Below are 21150 nucleotides of genomic sequence, written 5' to 3' on the forward strand. Positions count from 1 at the left end.
GGAATTCCAATGAAGAATTCCTTGTTTCCTTGGTGTCCCCTGTTGGATCTGGGGTAATCCATCATTTCCTCATTCCAGTTCTTCTGGGTGCTCCTGCTGATCTTCCTGACGGAGCTGCTGCTGATCCTCATGGAAATCATCTTCGAGAACAAGGTGGGAGCGGGGTCACCTCCAGGGACCCGGAAATCCCGGGAATTCAGTTGGCATTCCCAAAAAACTGAATGGTTATTCCCAAAAATTGAATGGTTATTCCCAAAAAACTGAATGGTTATTCCCAAAAATTGAATGGTTATTCCCAAAAATTGAATGGTTATTCCCAAAAATCATATTGTCGTTCCCAAAAATCAGATTATCATTCCCAAACATGGAACTGTCATTCCTGAAAATTGAATTGTCATTCCCAAAAATCGCATGGGTATTCCTGACCATGGAATTCCCAAAAATCGAATGGGTATTCCCAAAAATCGAATGGGTATTCCCAAAAATCATATTGTCGTTCCCAAAAATCAGATTATCATTCCCAAACGTGGAGTTGTCATTCCTGAAAATTGAATTGTCATTCCCAAAAATCAAGTTGTTATTCCCAAACATGGAATTGTTATTCCCAAAACCGGACTTGCAATTCCCCGGGCTGGAATTCCGGGCACCTCCAAACGTCAGTTGATTGAGGATTAATTGGGATTTAATTGGGGGCGATATCAAAAGTTCATTAAACCCCGAACAATGAGAGAGGGAGGAAGGGGGGAGGGGCAAATCCGACCTGGAATTGTCGGAAGCGCAAATCCGCCTCTGGAGCGACGGATGTTCATCGGCTCCCAAATCCCGGAATTAATTGGATTTCAGATTAAATCAGCCGTGACCGGGAATTAATTCTGTGGCTCGATATGCAAATCAGCTTCGTTGATATGCAAATGAGGCCGGGGGGATTAATGGGGTTGGGATTGTGGGGAGGTTCAACTCCCACCTGGAAAACCGGGATTGAATTCCAGAGGGATTCCCAAAAAAACCTCAAATCCCCCCCCCCAAAAAATTTGGAATATTTATTCCCAAAAGAGGAGTCGTCATTCCCGGGAATGGAATTGGGATGAGCCTTTCCAGGGGAGAAACCAGCGGGAAACGGTGAAAACCAGGAATGAAAATATCCCGAATTCCCGGGAATCCCGAATTCCCTCCCTGCTCCCGCTCTTCCCAACCTTTCATTTTCCCATCCCGGTGTCTCGGAAAATCGGATTTTCCTCTTCCCTCTCTTTTTCCAGCTGTTCCAAACTCCGGGAAAATTCCTCTTTTCCCTCCATTAGCGTTCCCGTTTTTTTTGGGAATCGAGCGGAGAATCCGCCCTGGACACTCGGAGCCTTCCCGGGAACGTTCCCAGGCATCCCAAAATTCCATCCCTAATTCCATGAATTCCTTGAAGTGCCAGCCCCAGCTCATCCACGCCATTCCCTGCTGGAATTCTGAGGGATTTCTCGGGATCAGGAAGGATCCGGGCTCCTGTTCCACCTCTGGAATATTTTTCCATGGATAATTCCCCTCTCGGAGCTCATTTCCCCCTCCTGAGGCAGCAGAACCCTCAGCCAAGGTTCAAAATTCCCGATTTTCCGTGGGATCGAGGAGTTTGGGATCAAATTAAACGAAGCAGGAAAAATCAGGATGATAAAAATTCCTTTGGTGCGCTCGGATGTGCCGGGAACGAATCCAGGCAGCTCCAAAATGATGGATTTTACCCCGGGAAATCACCTTGGGATGGGGAAAAATTCTTCCTTTGGCGCCAGCTGTGAAAAACGTGGAATTTTGTGCCGTTTTCCCTGAGTTTTCCCAATTTTTTTGGTTCCCAGATGAATGAGGTTTTCCACTCCAACATCCAGGAGGGAATCCGGCACTACTACGACGACCTGGACTTCAAAAATATCCTGGATTTTGTGCAGGAAAAGGTTTGGATGCGGAAAAGGGGAGAAGTTTTCCAGGGAATTGTCAATCCCACGCCCCATTTTCCTGGGATTTTCAGTCGTTCCCATCCCTGGGGTTTTTCCCTTGGATATTTTCAGCCCGTTGGGGTTTTCTGTGGGAATTTTTTTGCCGGGTTTTGCCTCGCCGAGCTCAGCCCAGGGGGATTTTTTTTGGAATTATCCTGGAATTTGGGAGGAGTTTTGGCTGTTCCCAGACTTGGATTGTGCCGGGATATTTCCATTCCATGGCGTTTTTCCCATCATTCCATGGCGTTTTCCCGCCATTCCATGGCATTTTCCCATCATTCCATGTTTTTTCCCATAATTCCATGGCTTTTCCCCATAATTCCATGGATTTTTCCCATAATTCCATTGGTTTTTTTCCCATAATTCCATGTTCTTTTTCCCATCATTCCATGGCATTTTCCCACCATTCCATGTTTTTTTCCCGCCATTTTCCCCACCTCCTGCTTCCCTTTGGGATTTTCCTCCCCTTTTTCCGTGCATTTTTTTGGGATCTTCTCCCCCTCCTCCGGACCAAAAGAAATCCCGGAATTCCAAGTGGGAATCCAGGGATTGTAAATCCAGGATGGAGCAGAACAGGAAGATCCCGAGAATTTTTTCCCGCTTTTCCTTGGGAAAAAAAAACCCCTCCCAAAAACCCCAAAATAATGCTTAAAAAAAATGAGGAAAATGCATTTTTTTTTCCCCTGCTTTTCCAAGCACTCCAACATTTCCATTCCAGGATTTTCCAAATTCCGATTGTTTTCCGCGAGGAGGGACGAGCTGCTTCCCGAGGCTCATTTTTATTCCGTGGAGGACACGGAGTGACTTTGATTGGAATTTTTTTTTGATCCTCGCTGCGGGAAAAGAAGGAAAAGCCAAAAAAAAAAGGGATTTTTGTTTGAATTTTTTTCCCTTTGTAGCTGCAGGATTTGATCCCAATTTCTCCTGACAGGAAGAGAAATCCCGATCGGGATTTTGTGGGAATGGCTGAGAGCCCCCAAATCCATCCCTCGGGAAAAGATGGATTTGTCACCTGGAATTAAACCGTGGGAATGTGGATGAGGCTGATCCCACGGATGGATCCGAATCCCTCCCAAAAGGGGATAAATGGGAAAAAATTCCCAATTTTTTTGACAGTTCAGCTTCCCTGGGAGCGGGGAAAAAATGGGAAGCGGGAATGGGGATTGGGTTGGAATTTTGGGGTGGTTTGGGATGGGAAAATTCCTGGTTTTCCTGGAATTCCTGGGAAAATTCCAGGAAAAATTCCAGGGCAGGGACTCCTTCCCTTATCCCAGCTTGTTCCAGCCCGGCCTTGGACGCTTCCAAAGGCTCCGGTTTTTCTGGGAATTCCATCCCAACCCTTCCCCACCTCACAGGGAGGAATTCCTTCCCCTTATCCCAGTGAATTCTCTCCCGTTATCCATGGGAATCCATGGCCAGCAGGGCAATTCCAAACCCCTTTCCCAGGATTTTTAAGGCTTTTTCCCGGTGCTCCAGAGCTGCAGAATTCCCTGGGAATTCCACCCCTTCCCTTCCCCACCTTCCCAGGGAGGAATTTCTCCCCAAATCCCTTTGCAGCGGGAATCCCTTCCCGTTTTTTTCCCCCTGCAATTCCAGGGATTATCCAGCTCCCCGCCTCATCCTCTCCCGCTGTTTTTCCCGCAGTTTTCCTGCTGCGGAGGGGACGAATTCCGGGATTGGGAAGTGAACCGCTACCACTGGTGCAACGGCAGCGGCGCCCTGGCCTGCGGGGTGCCGCATTCCTGCTGCGTCCGCGCGGTGAGCCGCGTTCCCGGCAATTTCCCCCTTCCCACTGCTTTTCCCATGCCAGCTGAAATAGGAGTGTTTATTTATGGAAAACATCAAAATTCCCGGGAATTTCCCCCTTCCCACGTTTTTCTCTGTGACAGCTGAAATATTTATTTATGGAATATTAATTATATTAATTTATTATATTTATTTATGAAACTTTTTATTTATATTTATATTTATATTTATATTTATATTTATCTTTATCTTTATCTTTATCTTTATCTTTATCTTTATCTTTATATTTACATTATATTATATTATATTATATTATATTATATTATATTATATTATATTATATTATATTTCCATTATATAAATATATTAATATTAATATATAAATATATTATATAAATATATATTATCTCTATTATATTTATATTATATTAATATTATATTTATTATTTTATATTTATGAAATATTATTATATTTACTTATGAAATATTTCTTATTTATGAAATCATTATTATTTACGAAATATTTATTATTAATGTTTATTTTATTATTATGAAATATTTATTTATTTATGGAAAACACCAAAATTCCCGGGAATTTCCCCCTTCCTGCTGTTTTTCCCATGCCAAAGGGATTCGGGTTTGAGGGAATTTTGGTGGGAGAAGAGAAATAGAAATATTTATTTATTATATATTATAATATTTATTATTATGCTCTATTATATATATTAAATATAAATATTAAATATAAATATATTTTTATATATAAATATAATATTAAATTTAAACATAATATAAATACATATTATAATATAAATATATAATATAATATAAATATATAATATAATATAAATATATAATATAATATAATATAAATATATTATAATATAAATATTATATTTATATTATATATTAAATATATATAATATATATTATTATGCTGCAGAGGGTTTGCAACATTCCCACCTGGAAAAAGATTGGAGGGAATTTCAGCAAGAGAGAAGAAATAGGAATATTTATTTATGGAAAACACCAAAATTCTCCCAGCGAGGAGATTTTTTGGGGAATGGTGTGATTTTGGAGGAATTTTCTGCCAGGAGGGTTCTGGATCACTCTGGATCCCTGGGATCAGGAAAAGCTGGAATTCCAGGCTCCGGAGGGAGCAGAATTCCAGAGCTTCCCACATTTGGGAATCCAAACCAAGCCGGGATTTTCTCCGAGCCCGAATCGTTTAATCCCACGGAATTCCTCCATCCGAGGATAAAACCTCAGGATCCGGGGGAAAACTCCAAATATCCCAAAAAGTCTGGAAAATTCCAGAACCGGCTCAAGCTCCCGGATCTCCCGGAATGTCGGTGCCGGATCCGAGCCCTGGCCCTCGCAAGGAAAATTCCTCATCAATCCCTCATTGTTCCGGGGGATTTTAATGGAAAAAGAGGGAAATGTGAAGGGGTTTAATTAGCCTGGTATGCAAATGAGATGCAGATTTGAGATCCTCTCTAATCAGGGCCTTGATTAATCCCGAGGTTCCTGGGGATGGAAGGAGGAATTCCTGCCGTGAGGATGGGCTGCGGAGCCCAGGGCGTTTCTTGGGAATTTTTTACATTCCTGTGATTTTTTTTGGGACAATTTGGCAAAAAAAAACCTCAGCGGGGAGAGGGAAAAAGGGAAAAATTCCCTTAATCCAGAGGGGGAGAATTCGGGAAAGGTTTTTTTTGGGAATGCTCAAAGCCTGGGATTTCGGGAAGTGTCCCCTGATGTGGGATGGGATTCGAGGCCCCTTCCCACCCAAACCATTCCAGGATTCCCCGAGCTGGGTCTGGAAAATCCATCGAATCCATGGAATCTCCATGTCTTTTCCAAGAGGGAAAGCCCCCAGCTGATGCCAGAGTTTTTTTTTGGGAAGTGAAACCTCACCTCCGGAATTTCCTGGAGATGGATTTGGCCTCGTTCGTTAAGGAATCATCCCTGCACAGCCCCAGAATTCCAGGAAAAGAATCAGGGAAAGCCAAATCCTGGGAATTTCCTGACCGTAAATCCCATCCAGGGCCACCCACAGGGACAATTCCAGGGGGATCCAGCCTGGCCTGGGGCATTCCCAGGGATCCAGGGGCAGCCACGGATCCTCTGGGAATTCCATCCCCACCCTCCTTCCATCCCAAATCCAATCTCCCCATTCCCTGTGTCCTGTCCCTCCATCCCTTATCCCAACCCCTCTGGAGCCCCTCCAGGCCCTGGAATGTTCTGGAAGCTCTCCCTGGATCCTTCCCCTTCTCCAGGGGAACATTCCCAGCTCTCCTGGAGCCCCTCCAGGCCCTGGAATGTTCTGGAAGCTCTCCCTGAATCCTTCCCCTTCTCCAGGGGAACATTCCCAGCTCTCCTGGAGCCCCTCCAGGTCCTGGAATGTTCTGGAAGCTCCCCCTGGATCCTTCCCCTTCTCCAGGGGAACATTCCCAGCTCTCCCAGCCCGGCTCCGGAATCCTGGAATGGTTTGGGTTGGGATTTGCCCTCAAGACCCCAAAGTCAGGGGGGTCCCGATTGTCCCGCTGGAATTCCCGGTTTTGTTTGGATTTCTGGTGTTTTCCGTCGCCTTTCCCGGGATGAATCCGTTCCCTTTCTCCGCAGGCTCCCGGAGGAGTGGTGAACACCCTGTGCGGGTACCGTGCCCTGGACAAGGAGGTGACCTTGGAATTTTTGGGAATTTTGGGGAAATTTTGGGAATTTTTGGGAATTTCCCGCTCCTTCTTCCCCCCAAATCCCGAAAATCAAGCGCTCCCTGCAGGAATTCCCGTTCCCGAGCAAGGCTGGGATGCAGCTGCTCCAAACTCAGTTTTGGGGCTTTTTCCCTGGAATTTTGGTGCCCGGGGATTCCCACCTGGGAATTCCCTTAAACCTTCCCTGTGGAAAAAGGGCGGAGCTCGAGGGCGGAGGGATCAGCCCAGGATCCATTCAGGGATCCTCCAGGTGCAGAAATGTGGGAATTCCTGGCAGAATTCCCAGCAGAAATGCGGGAATTCCCAGCTTGGAGAGGCCCGAGGGAATTTGATGGTCCAGGATCCCACTCAGAGCCCCAAAATTTGGGATTTAATCCCAACAACGGCTCTGAAACTTCCCCTGCAAGTGTGAGAACAAAAATCTCTCCCCCTGGGGCGGTGATTTGGGCCAAAAAACCCCAATCCGAGGTTTTTCCCGCCAAAACTCCCGGGGTGGGGGCCGCGTTTCCTGGGAATCCGGCGGGAATTTGGTATCCTGTCTCCGCTCTCCAGCGCCTGGAGCTGCTCGGCACCATCCACGTCCGGGGCTGCATCCACGCCGTGGGGCTCTGGCTCAAGGACAACTTCCAGGCCACCTTGGCCATCGTCTGCTCCCTGCTGCTGCCTCAGGTATGGCCTGAATCATTCCCGGAATTCCCGGAATTCCCGGAATTCCCAGCTGGGGAGACCCGGCCTGAATCCCGGAATTCCGGAGATTCCGGAGGTGAGGTCTCACTTCCCAAAAAAAAAAGTCTGGCATCAGCTGGGGGCTTTCCCTCTTGGAAAAAACACGGAGATTCCATGGATTCGATGGATTTTCCAGACCCAGCTCGGGGAATCCTGGAATGGTTTGGGTGGGAAGGCGCCTCGAATCCCATCCCACAGCAGGGGACACTTCCCGAAATCCCAGGCTTTGAGCATTCCCAAAAAAAAACCTTTCCCGAATTCTCCCCATCTGGATTAAGGGGATTTTTCCCTTTTTCCCTCTCTCTGCTGAGGTTTTTTTGCCAAATTGTCCCAAAAAAAAATCACAGGAATGTAAAAAATTCCCAAGAAACGCCCTGGGCTCCGCAGCCCATCCTCACGGCAGGAATTCCTCCTTCCATCCCCAGGAACCTCGGGATTAATCAAGGCCCTGATTAGAGAGGATCTCAAATCTGCATCTCATTTGCATACCAATTCCCAGAATTCCCGGAATTCCCAGAATTCCCAGCTGGGGAGACCCGCAAGGATCAGGGGTGAAGTTTTGGGGTTTTCAGCTCCGTCCCCTGATCTGGGGGTTCCTTTGGCTGGGCTGGAGGGTGGGAAGGAAATCCTTTGGGATCCAGATTCCGTCTGGGATTGGTGTTTGGGGCAGGGAGAGGCGCCCTGGCAGAAGGAGCTCGGATTTTTCCTCCTGGAATCCAATTTGGGATCCAGTAAAAGCCCCTGGGAGCAAATCCTGGCCCGGCAAATCCGGCCCTAGGCAAACGGAGCGGGATCCAGGATAAATCCCGATCCCAAATTCCTCTCCCAACAAATCCCAGTTCCCCAAATCCACTGGATTTGCCAGGCCTTGGATCTCCCCTGAGTTATTCCTGACCAAACCGTGAGGGTTTGACTTTTTTGGATTCATTTTGAGCAGAAAACGTCCCTTTTTTCCAGAAAACGTTTTTTGGGATTGCTGGGGCGTCGCTTCCCGGGGCCGGGGTTTGATCCCAACGGGAACGGAACCGTTCCTGCTTTTATTCCTGAAACTCTTCCCGGTTTTCTGCTGGCACCAAAAGGCTGGAAGGGCTTGGATAAAGCAGCAGCTGGGGGGAAAATTTGGGATCATTTCCCAGGGCTGGACTTCGGGCTCGCAGATGGTTCAGACGCGATCCCGAGGCGGGGGAGCCATTCCCGAAAATTTTGGGAGCGTTTCCTTCCAAAAGAGCAGCGGGAAAGGCAGGAATGGGGGGGGGGAAGGTCTGGAACGGGGTTTGGAGAGCCAATCCCGATTTATCTCATCCTGATCCATCGGCGCCGCCTCCCGCGGCCTCATCCATTAACGGCCGGCCGCTAATTGGGAACGCCAAGGGGGAGAAATCCATGGGAATGCCAAGCCCTGATGGATCTGGAGTGGCTCCATTAATTGGGAATACTGGGGAGAAATCCCTGGAATGCTGATGGGTCTGGAGTGGCGCCGTTAATTGGGAATGCTGGGGAGAAATCCCCGGGAATGCCGAGCCCTGATGGGTCTGGAGTGGCTCCGTTAATTGGGAAAGCGGCGGGAATGCTGATGGATCTCAGCACGAGCCGGAGCAGCTCGTCCTCCCCATCTGCTCCTAAATTTCAGCGCTTGGAAGATGGATTGGGCTGGATCCTGCCGGGATTTGGGGGGAATTCAGTGGGAATCGGGGCTGCTGTTTCCAGGAACGGATTGGATCGGCCTGGAATTGCAGGTCCGGGCGGGAAGGGGTTAAAGATCCCACCTGGATCCAGCCCCGAGCGGGAGCTGCTCCGGAGGCTCGGGGAGCCTGGGAATGCGGGATCCCCCCAAATCCAGGTCCATCCAATCCCCCCCCGGAGAGGTTGTGTTGGTTTTCCCTCCATTCGGAGCCGGGCACAAACTCCACCTCCGTTCATCCATCCGTCCATCCATCCATCCGTCCATCCATCATCCATCCATCCCTCCATCCCCGGAATTCTCTCTTTTCCCATTCCCAAAATTCCCGTGCTCCAACCCTGGCTCCTCACCCCACGCATTCCCAAGGACTTTTCCATTCCCAGATTCCCGCCGCGCTCCGGCGTTAATCACGGAGCAGCCGAGCTCATCCATCCTTCTCCCGCCTCCGTCTCCTTCCCCGCCCCCAGACGGATTCTCCGCGGGGCTGGGGACGTGCTTGGGGTGGAAATGAGGCACAAAAACACTTCCAGAGGTTTTTAGGGAATGCAGCTCCTTCCTTCCCGGCCCTTTCCAGGGATTTTTTTTCCCCCCCCTGTGGTTATTCCGGAGAATCCGGGAATTCTTGGGGGTTGGGAAGGATCTTCACGGTCTCATCCCACCCCTGTGGGATGTGGGATAATTCCCGTTATCCCAGGTGGATCCTCGGGCACTCCCAGGGATCCGGGGCAGCCACGGATCCTCTGGGAATTCCGTCCCCAGCCAGGAATTCCTTCCCAAAATCCCATCCAATCTCCCTTTTCCCAACAGGAGCCATTCCCTGGCTCCTGTCCCTCCATCCCTTATCCCAACCCCTCTCCAGCTCTCCTGGAGCCCCTCCACACCCTGGAAGTGGCTCCAAAATTTCCCTGGAATTTCCCTTCTCCGAGTCTTTCCAAGCTGCTGCCATTTTTTTTCCCCCAAATAATCCAATTCCAAACCTTTTCTATCCCAGGACTGGAAACCTTTGGCATTTCCAAGGAGCCCCTCCAGGCCCTGGAATGTTCCGGAAGCTCTCCCTGGATCCTTCCCCTTCTCCAGGGGAGCATTCCCAGTTCTCCCAGTCCCCTGGATCATTCCCTGCCCCTCTCAGCAGGAAAACCTCTGCAATCCTGGTTTTTTTTTTTTTTTCCTTTAAAAACATGGAATTTTTCCATCCCAAAGAATCCGAAGGCGAGCGTTCCCATCCATCCTGGTGATTTATTTTTCCCTGTGTCCCATCCATCCTCACATCCTCGGGTTTTGGGGGCGGCCGTTCCCTCCCCGGAGCGTCAATCCCGGAGATCGACGACTCTATTCCGTAAAAAAAAAAAACCAAAAAACCTCGGAATTATCCTCGTTTTCCAGGCCGGCCTCTCCATCTCCCGCTGACAGGGATGGAAAACGTTCCCCCTGCAGCGGGAATATTTCCTTGGAAGATTAATTTGGGATTTGTTTGCTCCCCCGGTCTCCTCACGGCTCCGGCTTTCCGGAGCGGGGAAAGGGAATGAACGGGATTTTTCCATCTGATCTCTCTCCGTAAATCCCAATTTAGGGAATGAAAAGTCCGAAAAAGGTGGGAAAATCCCGATTTTGGGGCTTTGCTAAATGTGGGAAAACCCGGAATGGTTCAGCATTCAGGATCCGGCCAGAACTGGGGAACATTCCCGGATTTCCATGGTTTGGGTCGGGAGGGACCTTGGGAATTCCATGGCCTCCATGATTCCATCGTTCCCATGATTCCCAATGGAATTTTTACGGATTCCCTGGTGCCAAGCTCCCGGGATTTATTTGCCCCCTGGAGGAGGAGCAGCTTTTCCATGGATTTGCTCTTCCCTGGGCACACAGAAAAAACCTGGGAAGGGTCAAATTCCATCCGGGAAGAACCGGCCGCTCCTTAAATCCCAACAATTCCCGAGCGGTTCTCCCGGATCCGGGAAAAATTCCGCTTTGTTCATTTTCCCCAGCCTCAGCTCTGCTCCGCTCTGCTCCCGTTTCCCGGGCGCCGCCGTGCCGTAAATTCCACGGATCCGCCGGCGCTCCGGGAAAACGCCGTCCTCGGATATTGGATGCATCCATAATTCCTGACAGCTTCCTCCCTTCTCATTAAGCGGGAGAGGGGATTTAGGGCCGGGCTGGGAATGGGAATGGGATCGTAAATCAGCGGCAGCGACGGCTCTGGGATTCGGGATCTGGATCGGGGCCTTTGGATGATTTCATTCCCTTCCAGAATTCCCTGTTTTTTCTGGGATTCAGGATCCTGACTGAGGCCTTTGGATGATTTCATTCCCTTCCAGAATTCCCCGTTTTTTCTGGGATTCGGGATCCTGACTGGGATCTTTGGATGATTTCATTCCCTTCCAGAATTCCCTGTTTTCTCTGGGATTCAGGATCTGGATTGGGGCCTTTGGATGATGTAATTCCCTGAATTGTCCCTGTTCCCATTTTCCCCAATCCCATTTCCCCTGATCCCATTTCCCCTGATCCCATTTTCCCCATCCCATTTTCCCTGTTCCCATTTTCCCAATCCCATTTTCCCAATCCTATTTCCCTGATCCCATTTTCCCAATCCCATTTTCCCTGTTCCCATTTTCCCAATCCCATTTTCCCTGTTCCCATTTTCCCAATCCCATTTTCCCAATCCTATTTCCCTGATCCCATTTTCCCAATCCCATTTTCCCTGATCCCATTTCCCCGATCCCATTTTCCCAATCCTATTTCCCTGATCCCATTTTCCCAATCCCATTTTCCCTGTTCCCATTTTCCCAATCCCATTTTCCCAATCCTATTTCCCTGATCCCATTTTCCCAATCCCATTTTCCCTGATCCCATTTCCCAATCCCATTTTCCCAATCCCATTTCCCCGGTCCCATTTTCCCAATCCCATTTTCCCTGATCCCTGATCCCAATCCCATTTTCCCAATCCCATTTTCCCAATCCCATTTTCCCTGATCCCAATCCCATTTTCCCAATCCCATTTTCCCAATCCCATTTCCCTGATCCCTGATCCCAATCCCATTTTCCCAATCCCATTTCCCAATCCCATTTTCCCAATCCCATTTCCCAATCCCATTTTCCCCATCCCACTTTCCCAATCCCATTTTCCCTGATCCCATTTTCCTAATCCCATTTTCCCAATCCCATTTCCCTGATCCCTGATCCCAATCCCATTTTCCAATCCCATTTCCCAATCCCATTTTCCCAATCCCATTTTCCCTGATCCCATTTCCCAATCCCATTTTCCCAATCCCATTTCCCAATCCCATTTTCCCTGATCCCAATCCCATTTTCCAATCCCATTTCCCAATCCCATTTTCCCTGATCCCTGATCCCAATCCCATTTTCCCAATCCCATTTTCCCAATCCCATTTTCCCAATCCCATTTCCCAATCCCATTTCCCCTGATCCCAATCCCGCAGGTGCTGGGCCTGGCCATGGCCTGGCTCCACTGGCAGCAGCTGGACGAGATCCGCTCCCGCCTGGATTCCGTGGATTTCCCGCCGCCGGGATCGCGGGATCTCAGCTTGGCCTCCCTGGATCTCCGCGGCGCCGGGTGGTGCTGGTGCCTGCCCAGGGAGGGCGGATACATCCCGGTAAATCCTGGGAATGCCCAGGAGGAGGAGGAGGAGGAGGAGGAGGAAGGAGCCGGCTGGGCCAGGAAAGCGTGAGGAGAACACGGACTCGGAGCTCGGAGCGGAACGTGGGAAAAAAATGGGATTTTTTCTCCTCGGTTCCCAAAATTTCTTTGGGAAAAAAATGGGATTTTTTTCTCCTCGGTTCCCAAAATTTCTTTGGGAAAAAAATGGGATTTTTTTCTCCTCGGTTCCCAAAATTTCTTTGGGGAAAAAATGGGATTTTTTCTCCTCGGTTCCCAAAATTTCTTTGGGAAAAAAATGGGATTTTTTCTCCTCAGTTCCCGAAGTTTCTTTGGGGAAAAAAATGGGATTTTTCCCTCTCAGCTCCCAAAATTTCTTTGGGAAAAAATGGGGAAAAATGTGAAAAAATGGGATTTTTCCTCTCAGTTCCCAAAGTTTCTTTGGGAAAAAAATGGGATTTTTCTTCTCAGCTCCCAGAGTTTCTTTGGGAAAAAATGTGAAAAATGGGATTTTTCCTCTCAGCTCCCAAAATTTCTTTGGGAAAAAATGTGAAAAAATGTGAAAAAATGGGATTTTTTCCTCTCAGCTCCCAGAGTTTCTTTGGGGAAAAAATGTGAAAAAATGTGATTTTTCCTCTCAGCTCCCGAAGTTTCTTTGGGAAAAAATAGGATTTTTCCTCTCAGGTCCTGCAGGGGTTTTTTTTCTGAAAACTGTGAAAAAATGGGGGTTTTCCTTCCTTGGGAAAACTGTAAAAAAAAAAGGGATTTTTCCTCTCAGCTCCCAAAATTTCTATGGGAAAACTGTAAAAATCTCCTGAAGAAGGGGGAATTTGGGGTTTTTTTTCCCAATAAATGGAATTTCCAAGGTTGGGGCCTTGTTTTCCCGCCGATTTCCTGGGAAATTGTGAAGGAGATCCCAGGAATTTTTAATGCCAGGACGGGTTTTTTTGGGATAATCCCGGGATGGAGGAAATCCCCTCGGATGGAGCAGGTAAGGAATTGCCTTTCCCAAGGTTTTATTTTTTTAGCCCAAATTTCTCGATCCAGGTGGGAATTCCCTCCCGGATTTATTTGGATTTATCCCAAAAATTTGGGGTTTTATCCCAGAAAATCCCGGTGGTGCCGGACCTCAGGGACTCATCCATGATCTGGGAATGGCAAAGCTTTCCTGGGAGATGGAAATGAAAAAATGGGAATGAAAAGGGAGGGGGGAAAAAAGGGAAAGGAAAAAAATGAAATTAAAAGGAAAAAGTGAAAGGAAAAGGGGAAAAAATGGGAAATAGGAAAAGGAAAAAACGGGAAAGGAAAAGGAAAAAAGGGAAAGGAAAAAATGGGGGAAAAGGAGGGGGGAAAAGTAGAAGGGAAAAAGGAAAAATGGGGGGAAAAATGGGAAAAAAGTAGAAGGAAAAAGAAAGAAATGTGGGAAAAAAAGGGGAAAAAAAGGAAAAAATGTGGGGGAAAAAAAGGGGAAAAAAGTAGAAGGAAAAAGGAAAAGTGAAGGGAAAAGGACCTGGAGTTTGCTTTTCCCGGGAATGCCGGAAATCCCGTTTTTTTCTGGAATTCCTCATTGATTGGGATATTTGGGAAGCGGGAGCTCGGCCTGGATCCCGCGGATTCCCAGACTCCGGAATCGACTCCCGGGCTCTGTCTCCCTCTCCCGACCATTCCCAGCTTTCCCTTTAACCAAAACAATTCCCAGGATTCCCCCCTCTCTCCGGGAAATTTAACAAAAAACCGGGAATTCGGTAAAACCTCGAGGGGTGCAAGGTGATAAATTCCAATAAATTCCCCCGGATTGGGAGGGAAAAAGCGAAATTTCAATTTTTTTTCCCCTCTTGGTTTCCAGGATAAAACCTGGATTGGGATTTCCTGGGATTGGGAGCGGGTCCTCATCCCGGGATTGTTGGGAAAAATGGATTTTCCTTCCTCCCAGCCCGGCGATTCCCACGGAGAATGAAATGCCTGGAAAACGGGAAAAGCGGATTGAAGGAGGAGTGGGAAAAACCCCCAAAACCTTTCCTCAAAATATCCAAGGATATTCCCAAATTCCCGCTAAACGGAGCTCCGCAGGGAAGGGAAAATCCCAGGGAGGAAAACGGGAACCGGGAAAAAATCCTGGATCCCACCTGGACTGGGATCGGGCTCATTCCCGAGGGAAAGGCCCCGGCCTGGGGTGATTCCAAAGCTCCAAATCCCATTTCCCAATCCCGGTTTTTTTTTCCTGGAATGAAGGGCCGGGCACCGCTGGATGGGGATTTATTGATATTCCCGACAAAAGGCTGGAGGGAGCGGAGGAATCCGGGCGGAAAGGGGAGCGGAGCCGCGGTTGAGGTTCCTGACCCCGAATCGATGGATGTGGGAAGGAAAATGTGGAATTGGGAATAATTCCCGGGGCAATCCTGACTCTAAACCCGCCCGGGCTTGGGGGGGATCTCCTGGGGGTGATCCCGGCTCTCCAGAGGGTTTGGGATCATCCCAGGGCTGGGGATTTGGGATCATCCCATGGATCGGGAATTTGGGATCATCCCATGGATTGGGAATTTGGGATCATCCCAGGGCTGGGAATTTGGGATCATCCCAGGGCTGGGAATTTGGGATCATCCCATGGATCAGGGATTTGGGATCATCCCATGGATTGGGAATTTGGGATGATCCCATGGATTGAAGATTTGGGATCATCCCATGGATTGGGAATTTGGGATCATCCCATGGATTGAAGATTTGGGATCATCCCATGGATTGGGAATTTGGGATCATCCCATGGATTGGGAATTTGGGATCATCCCATGGATTGGGAATTTGGGATCATTCCATGGATCGGGAATTTGGGATCATCCCACTGAGGAGGATTTGGGATCATCCCATGGATTGAAGATTTGGGATCATCCCATGGATTGGGAATTTGGGATCATCCCAGGGCTGGGAATTTGGGATCATCCCATGAATTGAAGATTTGGGATCATTCCATGGATCGGGAATTTGGGATCATCCCACTGAGGAGGATTTGGGATCATCCCAGCGCTGGAAATTCCTGCCATTCCCTAAGATCCAGACACACAGCTTGGAAATCAGAGCAGTTCCTCTCCCAAACCCCTCAAAACCCAAAATCCATGCGGGGAAAAAAAAAAAAAACCAAACCCCACCAACTCCAGGAAAACCCCAAATCCCGCAGGATTTCCCACATCCCGCTGGTCCCAGATGGAAAAACCATCCCTGTCCAGGGGCTGGATTCCATCCCTCCCTCCCTCCCGGAGCTCCCCGTCATCCTCCGCGCTCCCGGACTTCGATCGGCGCCGCCAAAATCCATCGGGAGCCGGAGCCGCCGGCACTGGAGCCGCCGGAATGTTGGGAAGAGCAGCTCTGACTCCCGGCGATCCCGGCTTTCCCTGACCCCGCTCCGCCGCCCGTTCCCCAATATTTTTGGGGGAGTTTGAGGTGAGTTTGGGAAAGGGGAAAAAACCGTTCCGGGAGTTTTGTGGGAGAGGCGCTCGGCTTTCCATGCCCGGCTTTCCATGGAATTGGAGTTGGGATTTCCAGCGGTTCTGCTCCGGGTTGGTTTTTCAGGGATTTAGGAAATATCCAAGGGGAAAAAAAAATACCCCCGGATTCTCCCAGCCCGGAATTGATCGGGACCTTTCATTTATCCAAGTCCAACAAAGCCTGGCTTTACCCCCTGGGGTTCTTTGTGCTTCCCAGCTCGTCCAGATTCCCAAAAAATCCCGGTTTTTTCCCAGATTTTATCCCAGCTGGAAGGGTTTCTATCCCAATCCGTCACCTGGGAGCCCCGACCTGCTGGAATTTCCTGGGGGTTCTGACCCCTCGTCTTTTAAAATGTCATTTTTAGAGGCAAAATATTCCTGCCTGAGGCTGGGAATGTTTTCCTGCTTTTTTTCCTGCTTTTCCGGCTTCCCCGAAATGCTCGGGATTCACCCCGGAATGTTTTTTGGGAAGCCAAGGCTCGCGGATGACGTCATCCCTAAAACTCCCCAAGTTTCCCTGCAGAACCCCCGAAACGAAATCCCTAAATTTTCCCTGAACGGAATCAATTCCTGCCAAAAGCTTGGGATTGAGGGGGGAGGAATTAAAAAATCCCCAAATCCTGGAAATGGAATTTAAATCTCAACCAGGATGGGGCTGGGACAAACTGGATTTTCCCGAGGGAAACGGGTCGGGAATTCACGGCCAGCAGAGCCCACCCTGCCAGGCCCAGCGGCTTCCCGAGCATTTTGGCCGGATTTGGGATTTTTTACCCCCCGAAACGGATGGAAAATGCGGGAATGCCGCTCGGAATCGCCCTCCAAGTGACTTTGGGAGGCATCGAGCGGCAGCCGGGAATAGAAACAGCCGCGCCCGGGCAGCCGAGTGTGAAAGGCAATCACTGGAGGTCGGCTAATTAGGGAGGCGTTAATTAATTAATAATCGATGCCCCCCCGGCAAAAAGGCCGGAGAAATCCCACAGGAATCAAAAAAGGGAAACGGCTGGAAGTGGAAAGGAAATGTGGGATTGGAGATGGGGGAAGGAAAATTTGGAAAATTTTGGGATGAGTGGGGTTATCCCGGAGTAACGGGGGGCTCTGGAATTCCGGGAAATTCGTGTTGGGAATTGCGCTGGGAAATCTCTGGAATGTTCTACGCTTCAGGGATCCTCTGAGCATTGGGAATTGGATGCCGGGGGATGGAATCCTGCTGGAATTTTGGGAATGTGGGGATGGGAGAGCAGGGGTGGCAAAGGGAGGATCCCAAGGAAGCTCCCACCGGGAATCCCGCTGGGATATTCCCGGGAGAAGGATTCCATCTCAGGCAGCTCCCGGCAGAGAGGTTCTTCCCCTTCCAAATCCCATAAAAATCCCAAATCCCATAAAAATCCCAAATCCCACTGAAGCCCCGTTCCCGATCCTTCCCCAGCTCCCCCCGAGCAGCGGGACCATGCTGGAGGACGAGGATGGGATGAGCGAGCGCGGCCTCGGCGGCTCCCGGAGGAGATTCGAGGATGAGGAAGGTGAGTGAAATCCCGGGAATGTCCTGGAGGAGATTCGAGGATGAGGAAGGTGAAAATTCCCGGGTGAAATCCGGGTGGAAAACTCCTCCCTGCCTTATTTACCTGGAGGTTTTCCACCTGGAAAAGTGAATTTTTTTATTCCAGTTGTCGCTTCTTCCGCATCATTCCCACCAGGAATTTTTTCCCCCCAGGGAAAACAAATTTTTCCCTGCAATTCTCACCCCGCCCACATCATTCCCACCGGGAATTTTCCCCCCAGGAAAACGAACTTTTTATCCCAATGACCACCCCATCCGCATCATTTTCCCCCCGGAAAGGGAATTTTTTTATGGATCTTCCCCAGATTACCACTCCATCTACATCGGCGTGCCGGTGCCGCGCGGGTACCGCCGGAAGCGGCGCCGCCGGAGGTCGCCGGGCTCCAGCCGGGACCGGAGCGAGAGCGAGCGGCACTTCGGCCACCGCGAGCCCTCGGACACCGACGACGGCGGCCAGGGCTGGCCCGAGAGCGGCAACGACAACGCCAGCAGGACCAGTGAGTTCCCAAAAAAAATCTGGGAGAGATTCCGAGCATCCTGGGACGGGCGGTTGGATCAGCTCGGATGCGGGATTGGAGCAGCTCGGTCGGGAGCCGCTTCTCCCGCTCATTCCCGGGTTTATTTTTCCCACTGAAATGGGTTTGGAACCATTGAAATGGTTCGGAAAACCAATTTTTCCTGGCTGGAATTGGGATTCCGGACAAACATTGGGCATCACGCCATGTTCCCAGCAGGTTTATCCCATTGGAATGGGATTGGGGTGGGGTTTGGAGGAGTTTTCCTGGCTGGAATTGGGATTCCAACAGGTTTATCCCATTGGAATGGGATTGGGACAGGTTTGGAGGAGTTTTCCTGGCTGGAATTGCTATTCCTATGTTCCCAACAAGTTTATCCCATTGGAATGGGATTGGGGTGGGGTTTGGAGGAGTTTTCCTGTCTGGAATTGCGATTCCAGCAGGTTTATCCCATTGGAATGGGTTTGGGGCAGGTTTGGAGGAGTTTTCCTGGCTGGAATTGGGATTCCAGCAGGTTTATCCCATTGGAACGGGTTTGGGGTGGGTTTGGATGAGTTTTCCTGGCCGGAATTGCGATTCCAGAAACCTTCTGGACATCACACCTTGCTCCCGATGGGTTTATCCCACTGGAATGGGATTGGGACGGAGTTTTCCTGCCAGGACTGTGGTTCCAGACAACTTTCGGGAATCACACCTTGTTCCCGACGGGTTTTGCCGCTCCAGGGAAATCTCCTTAGGGAAGATTAACATTTCGCACGGGAAAGCGGCCGCCGAGCCCTTCCATGGGCTGGGATTTTTTCCAGCCCCCCCCGTTGGAAATTTGCATTCGGATCAGGCCCAGCGGGGCGGGCGGGGGCTCGGCTCCGCTTTTCCCTTCGGGAGACGAAGTTTTCCAGGTTTTCTTTTTGCACGGGAAGAGGATTTTTATTCGCTGGTGGCTCCTCCTTTCCCCTCCTTTTCCCAAATTTCCCCTCCTTTCCCCTCCTTTCCCCAAATTTTCCCTCCTTTTCCCCTATTTCCCCTCCTTTTCCCCTCCTTTTCCCAAATTTCCCCTCCTTTTCCCCTCCTTTTCCCAAATTTCCCCTCCTTTCCCCTCCTTTCCCCAAATTTTCCCTCCTTTTCCCCTATTTCCCCTCCTTTTCCCCTCCTTTTCCCAAATTTTCCCTCCTTTTTCCTCTTTTCCCCTCCTTTTCCCAAATTTTCCCTCCTTTCCCCCATTTTCTCCTTTTTCCCCTATTTCCCTTCCTTTTCCCCTATTTTCCCCTTTTCCCCCTATTTTCCCTCCTTTTCCCAAATTTTCCCTCTTTTTCCCCTATTTCCCCTCCTTTTCCCCTATTTTCCTTCCTTTTCCTTCCTTTTCCCTCCTTCCCAATAACCCCAGGCTGCTCTGAGGGGCTTGGACAGAAAAATTCCCTTTACAAATTAAAAAAAAAAACCCCACCCCAAACCCCTTCACCCCCCCAAAATCCCAGGAAATCTCCCCTCATTCCAACCCTTTTTTTTTCCCCCCCCAACCCCTTTAAAAAACAAAACTTTAATTTCGGAGCTGCTTCTTCGCGTGCGGGCAAGAAAATTCCCGCAAGGGGAAAAACCACCCCAAATCTTGGGAATTTTTATTTTTCCCGCTTTTCTCCCGCTTTTCCCGCTGCTTTTCCAAGTGCATCCCAGCGATTTGGTAACTTCCCGTCATGGGAGCCCGAGGAGAGGAAAGGTTGTTTTTTTGTTTTTTTTTTTATTCCCGGTAATCTGCTTCCCTAAAGCCGCCGGAGTTTAGCGAGCCGCAGTGGATAAAGGATAAAGGAACTCCGGGGCTTTGGAGTTTTTTGGGATCGCGAGGAGAAGGTTTGGGGTTAAGCCGGGGGAGAAATGGGGGAAGAAATGGAAACAACTCCAGGTAGGGTTTGGGGTTGGGTTTGGTTTTATTTTCCCCCCGTGGTGGGAGGGGGGGAAAAAAGCTCCACGGGGCTTTTTTTTTTTTTTCCCTATTTTTCCCTGGGAAAAGCAATTTTGGGAATTCCAGATGAACTCCAGGCACCGAGATCCAAAGCTGATCCCAAAAATAAAGGGGGAGCTCCCAGCTCCCACTGCTCCTGGGCGGAAAATGTCGATTTTTGAAAGGCTCAGAAATACCCCAAACCTGGGAGTTTCTATCCCAAACCTGGGGTTTTCTATCCCAAACCTGGGAGTTTCTATCCCAAACCTGGGAGTTTCTATCCCAAACCTGGGGTTTTCTATCCCAAACCTGAGAGTTTCTATCCCAAACCTGGGAGTTTCTATCCCAAACCTGGGAGTTTCTATCCCAAACCTGGGGGTTTCTATCCCAAACCTGGGGGTTTCTTGAGCAGGGAAAGGAGCGTTGAATCCCACGGGATCTGCATCCCGCTCTCCCGGTTTTTGGGGAGGTGGGGACTCGTCTGAGGCAGGAAAATCCAGGGGAAAAGCTGGAAAATCCACGGGAGCCCCTGGATGATGCTGGTTCTTAAACCAGGCTTAGTCCCCCGTTCCCCCATTCCCCGATTTTATCCCGTTTTGTTTCGCTCTCCCCAAAGCCAGAGCGGGAATTTGGGTTGGGAAAAGGATTCCCGGGATGGGAAGGGGCACCTCGGGTAGAGGAGATTTCATTCCCAAAATAATTTCTGATCATCCCTGTCCTGTTCCCCCATGGAAGTGACCCTCGATATTCCCCGGGAATGGCTGAAATCCCAGAGTTTTCCCATCCTGAATTCCGGCTCGGGGAGATCTGGATCCCCCCCAAGAAGCAGGGGCTGATTTTGGGGTGTTTTGGGGTGTTTTGGGCTGATTTTGGACTGATTTTGGGCTGATTTTGGGGTGTTTTGGGCTGATTTTGGGCTGATTTTGGGGTGTTTCGCCTCTTCCCCGTCTCATTCCCCCTCCCCAACAAACACCTGCTGCTTCCCGGGATTTTCCCTGCTGGATCGAATTCCCAGGAATCAAAAAAGCCCCGGAGCAGGGAGAGCTGGGTGCTCTCCCGGGCGTGAAAGGGTTCTCCAGGTGAACAAATCCCAGGAATTTTGGCCGAGCCTGGCCAGGGTTGGTTGAACACCCCGAGGAGGGAGGGAAGCAAAAGTTGGGAGCTGGAAGTGGGATTTATTCCCTAAAATCTGGGAGGATAAGGAAAAGGAGATAAAAA

The 21150-nt window shown here is 49.5% G+C and overlaps 2 protein-coding genes across 5 annotated transcripts in view; both read left to right on the top strand.

The window, feature by feature from the left end:
• The window catches only part of LOC111938873 (tetraspanin-15-like), a 38008-nt gene extending 24692 nt beyond the window's left edge, over positions 1-13316 (top strand). For all 4 annotated transcript variants that reach the window (XM_086865469.1, XM_086865467.1, XM_086865466.1 and 1 more), the window contains 6 exons: positions 79-153; positions 1836-1931; positions 3618-3731; positions 6342-6395; positions 6983-7099; positions 12272-13316. In XM_086865469.1, the coding sequence (XP_086721595.1) occupies positions 79-153; positions 1836-1931; positions 3618-3731; positions 6342-6395; positions 6983-7099; positions 12272-12520 (705 nt within the window). In that variant the 3' untranslated portion in view covers positions 12521-13316. The remainder of the gene's footprint in view (positions 1-78; positions 154-1835; positions 1932-3617; positions 3732-6341; positions 6396-6982; positions 7100-12271) is intronic.
• A 486-nt stretch (positions 13317-13802) lies between these two features.
• The window catches only part of SLC4A5 (solute carrier family 4 member 5), a 29958-nt gene continuing 22610 nt past the window's right edge, over positions 13803-21150 (top strand). The window contains exons 1-3 of the mRNA XM_086865436.1: positions 13803-15882; positions 17353-17446; positions 17790-17981. Of these exons, the coding sequence (XP_086721562.1) occupies positions 17374-17446; positions 17790-17981 (265 nt within the window). The 5' untranslated portion in view covers positions 13803-15882; positions 17353-17373. The remainder of the gene's footprint in view (positions 15883-17352; positions 17447-17789; positions 17982-21150) is intronic.

Source organism: Cyanistes caeruleus, chromosome 29, assembly GCF_971803275.1.
Source record: "Cyanistes caeruleus chromosome 29, bCyaCae1.hap1.1, whole genome shotgun sequence".
Classification (NCBI taxonomy): Eukaryota; Metazoa; Chordata; class Aves; order Passeriformes; family Paridae; genus Cyanistes; species Cyanistes caeruleus.